This window comes from Macrotis lagotis, chromosome 3 (genome assembly GCF_037893015.1).
Source record: "Macrotis lagotis isolate mMagLag1 chromosome 3, bilby.v1.9.chrom.fasta, whole genome shotgun sequence".
Lineage (NCBI taxonomy): Eukaryota > Metazoa > Chordata > Mammalia > Peramelemorphia > Peramelidae > Macrotis > Macrotis lagotis.
The window spans coordinates 14,375,103-14,389,021 of record NC_133660.1 but is presented as its reverse complement, the minus strand read 5'-3'; the positions used below and the strand labels follow the sequence as shown (position 1 = coordinate 14,389,021).

General features: G+C 36.3%; 1 protein-coding gene across 1 annotated transcript in view; it reads left to right on the top strand.

The window, feature by feature from the left end:
- SLC39A8 (solute carrier family 39 member 8) overlaps nt 1–13,919 on the top strand; it is a 61,557-nt gene that overhangs the window by 29,202 nt on the left and 18,436 nt on the right. The window contains exons 4-5 of the mRNA XM_074228155.1: nt 2,635–2,757; nt 3,188–3,358. Coding sequence (XP_074084256.1) covers nt 2,635–2,757; nt 3,188–3,358 — 294 coding nt within the window. The remainder of the gene's footprint in view (nt 1–2,634; nt 2,758–3,187; nt 3,359–13,919) is intronic.

The following is a 13,919-nucleotide window of genomic DNA, read 5'->3' as shown; positions in this document are numbered from 1 at the left end:
ATAAAGACTACAAAAAACTGGATTCTTTTGTTTGCATAATAAAACCATATATACATGTCATCCTGAAAATCAAACATTTCTGAAAGAGGAAAGGATAATTAGCAAATTTATTGATTAGGTCCTGTTTATTGGGAGTAGTTTTTTTGAAAGTAGAATATTTTATTTTAATGGCTATCATCATAGCCTTATAAGCAAATACTGACACTTAATTTCTGATTCTCTTTGACAATTTAGACCTAGGCAACTTCGGTCATTTCCTATCTTGACACATAAAATCAAGAAATGGAATGTTTATTTGGCCTAATCAGTAAGAGTTTGAATAGAATAATGTGAATATTTATTTTAATTATATAATTTATAGCAGTGGCATGTATAATAAGATAAATATGATAAAATGGTGGTGATACATATCTATATATGAAAGGCAGTGTTGTATAGGAGTTAGAGAGCTGGTCTTGGAGGAAGACCTGGGTTTGATTCTTATCTCTGATACATTCCTGATGTATGATCTTGGGTATGTCACTTAATCCATCCATGTCCTTCAAGAAGTCTAAACTGGAGAAAGGGTATTGATGTGCTTTGATTGCAGAAATTTCCTTTATCATTAGAATCAAGAGGTTCAGTTCTTATCCCTATAATACAGATGAATAAAATGCAGTAGAGCCCTATGCCATGAATTTATTCTTCCTGGCTTTCACTGAAGTATGTATACCTGTTATATAGCTAAAATGTTCTATGCCTCTGTATAAAATCTTCCTTCAGGGCTTCATTGAATCATGGAAGTCACCTTCCATGGGCTAATATAATGCAGTGCTCTTTGGGTATAACTTTTGGATGCATTCCCCTTGTTGGAAAGACATCCCATCCATGGTGATCTGAGACCTCTCTTCCACAAAGTGAAGAGAGTTTCTTCACCAGGAAATTGAACATTACCATTGGTTTCAGTGTTTCTAAAGCATGGATTTTTCATCTGGTGTGTGTGTGTGTGTGTGTGTCCGTCCTGCATCCCTTGAGTTTAAGAATGGTGAAGTCCCTGGGCCCCTTCATGTATCTGAATGCATAAACTAAAGAACGTACATAGGGGGGTAAAGGAAACCATTCATACTTATCAGCATATTAAAAAAATAGATTAATGGACCCCAGCTCTTTTCTAAAAAAAAGGAAGAACTCAGATTTGTATTAATTCATGCAATATAGAGATCAGTGAAATCACAGATCTTTTGAAGCATTGTAGAAGTCCATGTGTCTATGGACATGATGCATAAAGATACATATGGCACTTTTAAATATATATCATGGGGCAGCTAGGTGATGCAGTGGATCGAGCCCTGGTCCTGGAGTCAGGAGTGCCTGTGTTCAAATCTGGTCTCGGACACTTAATAATTACCTATCTGTGTGACCTTGGGCAAGTCACTTAACCCCATTGCCTTGCAAAAACCTAAAAAAAAAAATAAACCAAAATAAGAATAGCTAGCATTAACATAGCAACTTAAGGTAAAAACTAATATACACATATATATGAAACTAACACATACATACACTGGAAGACCTTCTGTTATCAAGTTGAAGTTCTAAAAAGCCCCTTAGCATTAGGGAAAATTCTTTGTTCACCATTGGAAATACTCAAAGGATGAGCTTAGTGAACACTGGAAGTCTGAAGTGGGTAGTGTGGCCTTGGGCAAGCCGCTTAACTCCATTTGCCTTGCAAAAAAAATGTCACATTGGATTAGTAGGTCAATGTGAGTTGCAGCTCCATTTGAATGTGTGAGAGGTCTGGCTCCTAACCCAATGCTTTTCACATTAGGCAGCTATTCACATGTGAGTTATACAGCTTTGGGAGCCTCAAATGGTAGTTTCTGTGTTTTTTTATGTTGATTTTTCTTTTCTGAATCTTCTGGGGGGAGAAAGTGAGATGAGTGTTTCTGTTTATCATGGGGGGCGCTCCTATAGTTTTTGGTCCTAACTCTAAGTTTTTCTTCTTGAAATAAACACAATTATCAACTCTTTATTTTTTCTTAGGACATTTTCTCTTTTTGTTAGCCTCCCTTTATCCACTTAAATCTCTCTTTTCCTTATCTTTCTCCCCAAGCCCCGAGTCTTCTTATTCCCTCCTCCTTCCCTCTACGTTTTTGACCAAAAGTCCCTTATAAAGATTTCAAAGTATGGATTTGCTAATGATACTTATAATACATTGATTCCTTTTTAAGAACAGATATCCAGAGACAGGTTTTAAGGAACATAAGGGAATTGATTTGCCATTTCCATAGTACCTCCAAAACCTATATGATATTTTAAACATGAAGGAAGATTGCTTGTCTAGACAGAGCCAGGGGGTCTTCCATCCTCTGCCTTTCATTGCGATGTGTTTCCTTTCATTATTCACAGTCTTCTGGTTGCATGAGTTACTTTTGACTTCCTCCAAAAATGTACCACAGTGATTATCAATATTTTTGCTCATGTTTACATGTGTTTTTGGAAGATAGATCCACAGAAGTTATGTAGATAGGGAAAATGGACTTTGCGATCTTGACGCTATTGATGTCATAATAATGATGATATTTGTTTTCCTGTAACTAATAGAGTTCATTACAATTATTATTTGGGTACATTTACATTTATTATTCATTCTCTTAGGCATTTGGATTTGATCCCAAGGTTGATAACTACATTGAAAAAGCAGCTGCAGTGTTTGGTGGATTCTATATCCTTTTCTTTGTTGAACGTGTCCTTAAGATGCTACTGAAGACATATGGGCAGGTAAAAGTGCTGTCCTGAAGCAGTCTCTTCCTCTTTTGATGTTTTGCTAGGCACCAGTGATTTGATATAAGCAAAAGAAGAGATAGTTTTGGTTAATAGAATTAAAATAATGCTATGAAGCAACACATTGATTCACATGATATGTTACCATTTGCTTAGTGCAAAGATAAACTAAACATTGAATAACATAGTTTGTATCCATTCTGTTTCAATGTATTTCTAGATAAAGAAAAAGAATTCAATGACGGTATTTTAAAGTGAGGAAAAAATGTAATTTTTTATAATTTTGTATTCAGCATGCAATATAAAATAATATGTGATTTTTTTCTACTTGTGAATAGAAAGTAGACTCCTTTCCTTCTGTTTGCCTGTCTTGATCAACTTGTGTATTGATCTCTTAGATGTGTATTTTTACATTTTTCCACTACAGAATGATCATGCTCACTTTAGAAATGAGGATTTCTTCCCTTCCCAAGAAAAAGCGAATGCTCCAACCCCTAAACTACCTGCCATTAATAGAGTCAAATGTTATGCAAACCCAGCAGTAACGCAGCCTAATGGACATCTCCATTTTGATAATGTCAGTGTGGTTTCTCTTCAGGTATGATGAGTTTTTTCATTTTCTTGTTTAATTTATTGCTTTCTTTGTGTCATCTAAGGATATCCAGAAACCTAGTTAGTTTACTCTATTTTTGAAGATCAGTTTTATTCCTTCTGAAAATATATCAATGAATTTAATATTTTACCTGAAAGCTTTCCTTCCCTCTCTGAAGACATGCCTATTCTGAATTCTCCAAGAGGAAGAAGAAAATTCAGCATTTATAGAGACTTGAGTCTTTACTCTCTGACAACATTCATTATCTTTCAGATTCTCCCCTCTTTACTGAGGAGTGACATTGCTAAGAAATGCAAATTGCACAGTAATAGGTGGCAAGGTTAATTAACATATTTTTCTAGCACTTCTCTAACAGTTATTCAGTGCTAGAGACCACTTTGCAAGAGTGAAATGATTTAAAAATTGAAAGAAGGAATTTGTTTATATCTTAAGTATCCTTTTGCTATAGGGTTTGAAGCACCTTTGGTCCAGGGAAAGAGCATCTACAGTCCCAGACTACTGTTCCTTTGTTTCAGCAGAGTTGGACACACATTTGAGTAGTGAGGAGCAGAGAGACTAATGATATCTCTAGAACCTCTGAATGGGCCAGAAAAGGGTTTAGAACAGGACTCCTGGACCCCTTTGGGAGTCTGGGGAAGCCTATGAACCCCTTTCTCAGCATAATATTTGTAAAAGCATGAAATAAAACATATAGGATTACAAAGGAAATCAATCATATTGAAATACAATTATCAAAATATTAAAAAAAGGGACCATGGACTTGAGGTTAAAAATTTCTGATTTAGATAATGAGGAAGGTTAACAAAATGCAGCTAAGAGAAAATAAAAAAGTGCTGACTAACTTTCCTGTCTTCCTAGTAAGCTAGCAGCAACAGTTTACTTCCTTTAACTTAATTATGTACTTCCTTTACAAAAAAATAAATGTTTTGTTTAGAGGTCCCCCTTATTGGGTAGCTGGTGAAGTAGTTAGGTAGACGCTATTTCAAAAAGAGTGGGGCAGGAAAAATAGATATTCTCAATTCTAACTTCAATATGTTTGTATGTGAGGGGAAAACTATGCCATACAAAGGATCAGGAAGTAATATGTCTGAATTTGCCTATTAGCCATGATGGATCCAGTTCTTGCGTTCCTTACTGTATTGGTGTTTGGGAATGAAGGGAAAGAAAAGAAAACCTTAGCCTACCAGCATCAGAGAATAAACCACCATCTCCTGAAACAGTTTATTTTTCTTCTTGATGTCAGAATACATGGAATAGAATCTAACTTTTTTTTTTTTTTATTGTATTTAAGCTCCCTCTGGAGGAGAAAAAGAGATATGATCCAGAATAAATGTGAACCAGCTTTGGCTTCATTCTTGGTGACCCTAAGAGGTTACATTAGCTGACACCTCTTTGTCCTATTACTTATCCTTTCTCTTTGGTGATTTCATCATTTGGGTGGGTGGAGAGATGGGGAATCACTTATCACAGTGTCCTGATCATTCCCTTCTCCCACAGTAATTTTAGTGATCAGCACTTACTTTAAGAAAGGAATTTATTTTACAATTTGCTAATAATCCATAAGCATTTATTAAGTCCCCTTCTAGGGGCCAGATACTGTGTTAAGTAGAGGGATAGGCAAATAAAAATGAAATAATATCTACCCTCAGTGAGCTTATATTCTATTTGAGGAAACAATAAAGACAAAATAAATAACATTCCAGCCTATTTGAGAGATTGTATTGTTATACTTTTTTTTTATTGAAAGGTGAGGCTCTACAGCTACCAAAGACTTCATAACTTAGCTGTCTGCAGAGTTTGGTGATTTGTCTCTTTATTTGGCAGTGAACTGATTTTTTAGCATCTGTCATATTTGGAAAGTCACTTAAATTTCTCAATCATATCTTGGATACATACCCTAGAAAAGCAACCAAGCCTCTGTCATTCATCTCTGGTCAGTAGACACCTCAGCTGATCTTGGAAGGCCATTTAGCAAATCATACAGGTTAGGTTTTTCCTCTCCAACTTTTAGGTTCCTTTTTTTTTTTTTTTGAAATGAAAATTTTCCATTCTTTAAGCAAACTTTGTATTCTTCTTAATAATCTGGAAAGTAGCCAAAAAGTTCCTCAACCTTTTATCCTGGTATTTTAAACTCTGCAGGATCTGCCATTCTAGACTTCTCCAAGTACTTACATGACCCTTATGTCTCAGCTCAATCTTATCATCTCAAATATTCTTTCTACTTTTCCAACTTCATAATTTTCTCTTTCTATAATACCCTTTTCTAATAGATATCTGTTTTGAGTTCTGCCCATCTTTCATGTTGCCTGCCCTGATCAGTCCTAATGAGAAATAGTCTACATATCCATAGAATTCAGCTTGCATCACTCATATGGTAATTATGATATACTGTATTACATTGTAGTTAAATGTTAACTCCCTCCCTAGGACACAAACTTGAGGGCAAGGGAACTTTTTTTTTTTTGCACAGCTTTGTATTCCTCACGCCACTTATTCAAATATTTGTTGAATTAATGGTTCTTCATTGTGTTTTTTAAACATTAAGATTTTCCTTTCTTGCCACAGAGAGTTTCTGCCACTATTACTAGTTATTGATGAGGGCTTAGAAGTGAAATGAAAACTCAAAGGCAATTTGAGGTTGTTTCATATCTATTTTAGACTTAGTGTCTTCTGGCTTCTCTAATTATTTCACTTCCTTGGTATCATCTTACTTCGCTTTCATGATCTTTTTGTGTCCCTAATTACCTAAATGGGGCAGCTAGGTGGCATAATGGATAGCTAGAGTCAGGAAGAATCATCCTCTTGATTTCAAATCTTTTTTTTTTTTTTTTTTTTTTTTTAGATTTTTCAAGGCAATGGGGTTAAGTGGCTTGTCCAAGGCCACACAGCTAGGCAGTGATTAAGTGTCTGAGGTCGGATTTGAACTCAGGTACTCCTGACTCCAAGGCCGGTGCTCTATCCACTGCACCACCTAGCCGCCCCTTGATTTCAAATCTTGCATAAGACACTAACTATATGACCCTGGAAAAATCATTTCACCTTCTTGTCTCAGTTTCCTCATCAGTAAAATTAACTGGAGTAGGAGAAGGCAAATCACTCTATTCTCTTTGCTAGACGAACTCCAAATGAGGTCAGCTAGAGTCAAATGTACTGAAATGACCGGACAACAGCTACAACAATTAGTTAAATACTAACCAAGTAGGTCAGTTTTTAAAGCCCTAAGCACTCACACAAATTCCTCAACTGAGAACTGCCCGAGATTCCCTTGGATAGCGAACTAAATTCAATTAGAAGAATGATTTGCTTCTTATAACATCCAGGAGATATTCCCTCTTAAACCAGAGTGTGCTTTATGCTACTTTTCTGGGAATTTAGCATAGACCTGAATGTCAGGCAGAGAAGCTCAGATTTAGTAACTTCTAGAACATTCTTATTTTGCATTAATCGTATTTTCACAAAAAGGAGTAAAACATGGAACTCCAGTGAGACAATTGCATCACTGTGGGTAGTTGCTCCTCCAATGTCAAATAAAACCTGTCATGTATCCTCATTTTTTATGATTATTTTCCATGTATCTCCCCAATAGATCTGTAGTTATATGGTACAGGGAATAGAGCACTAGACTTGTATTCAAGATTGGAGATCCAATCCTACCCCAGATACTAACTAGCTGTGTAATCTCAAATAAGTTGCTTAACCTGAGGCTGTTTTGTCAAATAGATATTGGACAAGACGGGCCTCAGAGTTCCCTTCTACCTCTAAATCTATGTACTGTATCAACCCAATACATTGTAAGCCTTTCCTTAGTTCTTTTACTTTTTCAGGACCTAGGCTTGGTCCTTTTCAAACTTACTGTTGTCACTTGGCTGACTCATTTCCTTCCCTGATTAACCATTCATATAGTTCAATACATCATTTCTTAAATAGAAATCATTGTTGGCAGTATACTGAGGACCCAAACCCATCATGTGTCTCTTTCAGTATGGTAATGCAGAAAATACAGAGATTGTCCATTTCCTTCCTTCTCTGCTTCTTATTTCCCATTATCACCCTTTTGCTCCATCACAGAGAATCTAAAGTTTTATTAAAAAAAGTTCTGACTTCTTCCAAATGTGAAAATAACCTTCAGATGATAAAAGAGGGCAGTACCAATCTTTTCTTTCAGAGTGAATCAGAAATTTGAAACATTTGCTGTCTTTGAATGGAATATAACTTTAGAGAGTCCAATTTAATTTGCCATTTGCATGATAACATTGCCAATCTTTGCATTGCTGATCTTCTATGAGAATCTTTGAGATATGTCACGCTCTCTCTGTGAGGCTAGCAGTATCTGTCAAGTCTGACACATTCAGTTCATTTGAAAGAGCATTGAAAATGAGTGTGAAGCCTTAAGCATGCAGAAAGAATATTTGATTGTAGTACTATTGAAATAATTGGGATGCAAGCTACCATGTTTTAAAAATTAAGGGCCACAGTTATTAGTTACTGAAAATTTTAGAGCCAGAATTCAGATTTAATAATCATGTATTGAGAACCTATTCCATACAAAGATAAAACAGTAACAAAACAACAACAAAGCCAAACCCAAAAGAAAAAAAACCTAGTCATCCTCTCAAGGAAGCTGCAATCTAAATAGCTGAATGATAGACTTCACTTGTCCTTCTGTATTTGCTACCATGGAAGTGCAGCCTTTGTGTTAGATAGGTTTTGAGTTATTGGTAATTTTCATCGAATCTGTGTCTACAGCTACTCTGTTGCTCTTTTCTTGTACTCTCCAATATCTACTTGGAATAAATCCGAGAATCCTAGGAAATAATTGGAGATGACACTTAAGGTGTCCGTTTTGGGGAATCGACTTTTCAGCTCTACCTCAAAAATGACTCCTTCCGAAATCACATAGGAAAATCCATATCATTTACTGCTTAGTTTTTTCCAAAGACACTTTAGAACTTATGTTAGTTGACTGTTGTTCATTTTGATCATTGTCATTCAGATCTCAAAAATTCTTTGTTTCCAGCTTGACATGTACTCTCTTGTGTCCTTTCCTGTATGTGCTGTGCATCATTCCCCGCTCACTTTCCTTCCTGTCTCATTTCTACTTCTTGTTCAAAGGTTGATATTCAAATCTTGCTGTTATTGAAAGTATGCTCACTGGGTGACCTGTGACTTCATGCAGAATCTTAGTTATTGGCTCCCAAAGTCATAACCCCTTTCTTGGCTCCCACCTAACATCCATGTCAATCTTGCCTCTCCAGAATTCTGATTCCACTCTACCCCATTTTTCCATTGTGCTTTCTGGAACCCTTGTTCTATGTTGTAGATGTTTTACTTTTGAATATAAGTTGATTAAATTTATATCTATATAAGGTTCAACATGCTTTTCTGCATCTTCTTTGATACATCCTTTTACGCTGTATATTTTTGAAAAATATGTCATTGATTTTTTTCATTTTTTCTTTTTCTGTGTGTTACTGTCCCAATGTTCTCTCACAATATTCCCATAGCTCCTTCTCTCCAAATAAAAGCCTTTCTTTGCAGAAAATAAGTATATTCAAAATATATTTATATTTTATTGATTTTTATCTAAAAACAGGTCTCATTCTGTTTTTCTATCCTTTACCAAGTGATAGGAAGTATGCTTCATTATCATTCTTCTGGAATTATAATCATTTTCTGCATTTGTCAGTTATGAAGTCTTTCAGAATAATTTTCTCTACAATCTTGTCATTTCTAAATAGTTCTACTGGCTTCACCCAGCATCAGTTCATACAAGGTTTCCAGGTATCTTTGAAGTCATTCTCTTTATTATTGCTTATGGTGCAATGATATTCCATTTCAATCCTGGACCATAATTTGTCCTGTCATTTCCCAATTGATTGACATCTATTTTGTCTCCAGTTATATGCTATAACAACAAGTGTTGCCATAAATATTTTTTATGTGTGGATCTTTCCCCCTGTATCTTTAATGTCTCATTAGACTAGAGTGTATACACTTAGTAGTGGTTCAAAGGATATATAGAGGGTAGAGACTCTTTGGGTATAGTTTCAAATCGTTTTCCAGAATTGTCAAACCACTTCACGCTTCAGCAACAGTGCATCATTGTGCCGTTTTTGTGCAACCTCTTTAGAAATTCTCATTGTCCTCTTTTTTTTTTAGTGATGGATGTGAGGTGGAATGTTAGAGTGTTATTTTAATTTGCATTTCTGTTATTGGTGATCTGGAATACTTATCTATCTTTGAAAATTGCCTGTTCATAGTCTTTGATTTGTATGTTTGGAAAAGATTTTGATATATATTACGTGTAATATATCTTCAATATTCGATTTTTGTCAGAGAAATTTATGGCAAATATTTTTCCAGTTAGCTATTTCTAATTTAATTTGGGGTTTATAAAAAATCCTAAGACTTTAAATCGACTTCTCCTCCAGGGTTTTATCCTTTCACAGTTCTCAGTCTCAAAGATTTAAAGAAGCTGGCTTTAAGTGATAATCTGGATTTTAATACATTGTCACATATACTGGGAAAACACTTAAAATATAACTATTTATGAAAAAAAATCACTTTAAAAACAGTCACAGTCTGCTGCTTCTTGTAGGAAGAGACTTGGGAGTAGCACGACTGACTTCCTTTTCCATCTATCTGTTAGTTAGACAATAGAAGATGCAAGGAAGGAACTGGCATATATAATGAGTGAGAGGAGACCTAAAGCTCAACAGTGACAAGCACCTCTCTCATTAACAACCTTGTTCCTACATCTCAGATGGTCTTTGGCCAGGTCTTGGATTTGGCCACTGGTGAGTAGTTAGACCTCAAGTTTCCAGTATTTAGATTCTATATGAGAAGATGCCTTTACTCCAAACTCCTTCATTTTTTCCACATTGGACATGTCCCAGTCCTTGTTTCCTCATGCTTGATTCTTTGTATTGGTTGCTTGTTAGGCTTTTTTTTTTTTAACCCAAAGATCCCCTTCAAGGTAAAGGGTCAAAAGTAGTCTGGGAATAAAGTGCTCAAAGAGCTTACCCATAGGCAACTCTCTCCCCTTCTCTTTTACCCGTCCCAATTTCTCATTGCTCTAACTCCAAATTGCTTTGGAAAAGTTCCAAAAGGTGGGTTTTGTGTGGTTGTGGAGTGGACCACACTCTTGCTCTGGAAACTTAGGCCAGTGAAAGAAGAAACTTTGTAGGTTATCTGATGCTGGAAAAGACTTTGATTAGTCTTTTTGACGATACATATGCTTTCTAAGCACTGGACTGGCTAAGTCCCATTCCTTCATAAAAGACTGGCCTGTAGATAGATAATGAATTCTTTGGTCATGGTAACCCATGAGACAGTTATTTTGACTATTTAGTCATGTCCAATCCCTCAGTTGGGGTTTTGCCTTGGTGAAGATACTAGATTGGTTTGCCATTTCCTTCTCCAGGGCTTTTTACATATAAGAAAACTGAGGCAAGCAAGGTTAACAAAATTGCCTAGGATTATACAGATAGTAAATGTCTGAGACCAGATTTGAGCTCAAGTATATGAATATTCCTCCTGTGTCTCCTAGCCTCTCTATTAAAGGAAGTACTAAGGACCCAAACTGGGAATCTCTCACACATATTTTCTACTTGGTGTGGCATAGGAACTCAAGAAAAATATTTAAATGATTTAGACCTACTTTGTATAAAATTTTAATTTTAATGGAAATTTGGCTTAATATGTCCAAATCTAGAATACTCTCCCAAATCCAGGATACTAGCCAGTTAGGATGCTGTGAGACATGATCAGTTTATGGATTTAATTACTATATGGATCAGTTTAACTCAGCAACTGGTTCCAAACACTGTTGGGTACTAGAAATGCAAAGAAGGAGCTCACATTCTAGTGAAGTAGATAGTATGTAAACAAAATATAACTTGGGGTGGGAGAAAATACCAACAGCTAAAGGGGATCAGGGAGTAGACCCTGAAATGATCTGTAAAGCAAGCTGTAAAGGAAGAAAATGCACAGCACATCAGTAAGCTGAACTATAGATTATATGAAGTAAGTTTGGAAATGTAGACTGGAGACAAGCCGCACCGATCTGAATTGTATTTCATCCTAGCTCCTAGGATGTCTTTTACCCTAGTGGTAGTTGAGAACCACTGAAGCTTCTTGGGGAGAGCAGTGTTATGGTCAAGCATGAGTTTTAGAATGATTATTTTGGCCACTTTATAAATACTAGATTAGAAAGAAAGAGACTAAAAGTGGAGAATTGAATTTTGAGACCTTTTTGGTAGTCAAGGAAAAAGATGTGATGAGACCCTGAACTTGCATGATGACTCTGTTAGTGGACAGATGGGGATTGATATTAAATACATTTAATAAAATATAGAAAATAAAAAAATATTTTAGAGGTAGAACTGACAAGATTTGGCAACTAACTGGAAAGAAGGGATGAAGGAGAGGGAAGATTTTAAGGTGGAATCTTAGTATGACCCTGTGTGACTCTGAGCATAAGTAAGGAAATTTGATGTCTCTCTCTCTCTCTCTCTCTCTCTCTCTCTCTCTCTCTCAGAGAAGGGGGGGAAATAATGAACTCTTTTGGACATGGTTAATTTGAGATGCCCATGGGATATTCAGGTGAAGCTGCTAGTAACCAGTTATTAATGACAGATTGAAGTTCAGCAAAGCAATTAGGATTGGACATGGATTTTTTTTTTAGTCATCTGTATAAAGATGATAATTGGACCCATGGGAACAGGAAGGAAGGGAGAGGATTGTCTAGCCCAGAGCCTCAGGGAACAATAACAGTGATGGAACAGGATATAGGTGATGGAAGATAGCTAGAGAGAGAGAGAGAGCGCAGCATTTTAAAATTGAAATTTAAAATTTAAAAGGAGATGGGGTATACAGAAGGAGAGGATGTCCAATAGTGTTCAAAGTTTTAGAGAGGTGAATAAGGATTCAGAAAAGACCATCTGTCAGGGTGGGGATTTGTTTTGCTGGAGGCTGCATATTTGTCACAAGCATTTTGCTTTCTTCCCCCCCCCCCACCTTGGGTGAGAGGCTAGGAATAAGCTCTGGGATAAAAAAAAATTAAGGGCAAAAATGAAAGAAAAGACAATTTGGTATAGCAATTGAGAGATGGTTGGTTAACCTCATGTAGGGAGAACCTTGGCTTTAACATTATACCCCTAATATTAGCTGGCAAATGTTGGTCATGAGGGAATCTAGGTCAAACTTAGTCGAAGGTTTAGCATAAACAAAGCATATTAAAAGAAATCAACACTATCCTTACTGATACTGAATCATCAGTACCATTATCAGAGAGGGGATTTTGCTTCTTTCTCTTTTAATTCAGCACCATAGTGAGAAATAGGAGATTGTCCAAAATATGTCTCTTTGCCCCACTATTTGCCTATTCTTTTATATTAATCCAGTGTTATATTCCTTACATGCTACACCTTGCAGTTTTGAGATACTGGATCAAGACCCTGGTGAGTGATTTTAACTTAATGGCTTGCATGAGACAGAAAATTAGTCTTGTCTAGGTTGTTTTACTGTTTTAATAAACAATAAAGAATATGACACAGGTGAAGTGGCTGGGCACCGGGGTGTATACAATCTTTCATTCTCTATAGTCTAAGGTTACTTTGGAAAAGAAAGTAAATAAAAAGATATCCACAATTACAAATTAGGTGTGGAATAGTCTAAATTCCATTTGCATCTGGGGATGTATAATATTCTTATTGAATTCTTATTGCATATATAATGTTATTACACTATTATTACATATATAAAATTTTGGTTGTTGGTTGGTTCTTGGCCTTCATTACTGAAGAACAGCAAAATGACATTACTATGTTTGAGACAAATTACAGTGTGTTCAATTGTGACTGATCAGACCGATATGAGCTTGGAATTCTCTACCACAGGTCAGGCATAAATTGTCCTTGTAAACACCTGGGGTAGGTACTTCAAGCTTACCTATGACATGTTTCCTCTGAGCTGCTTCCATTCTGCCTTCTTCATAGAGTGCAGCCCCCTCTCTGATGAGGGCATGCCATGCTGGGGCAGTCTTATGCCAGTGTCTCCCAAGCTGTACAGTCAATTCTAAAGATTTTCAGTGTGACCTTCAGGGTGTCTCAGTATCACTTCTTCTGACTCCCTTGTAGGCACTTGCCCTGGGTGAGTTTTCCATAAAATAATCTTTTTGGCAAGCATGTATCTGGCATTCTAATAACATGTCCAACCCATCATAGTTGCCCTCTCTGTAGTACTGTTGAAATGCTAGGCAGTTTAGCTCAGGAAAGGACCTGTGTCTGGAATCTTCTCCTGCCAGGTGATCTTTAGAATCTTCCTAAGACAATTTAAATGAAAGTGATTCAGTTTCATGACATGGCACTAGTAGACTGTCCAGGTTTCATAGGCATAAAGCAATGAGGTCGGCACAATGGCTCTGTAGACCTTCAGTTTGGTAGTCAGTCTGATACCTCTTCTCTCCCACACTTTTGGAGTCTCCCAAATGTTGAGTATGAGTAAAGGAAATAATATTTGTCCTTCATTCTGGAAGAAGACCATG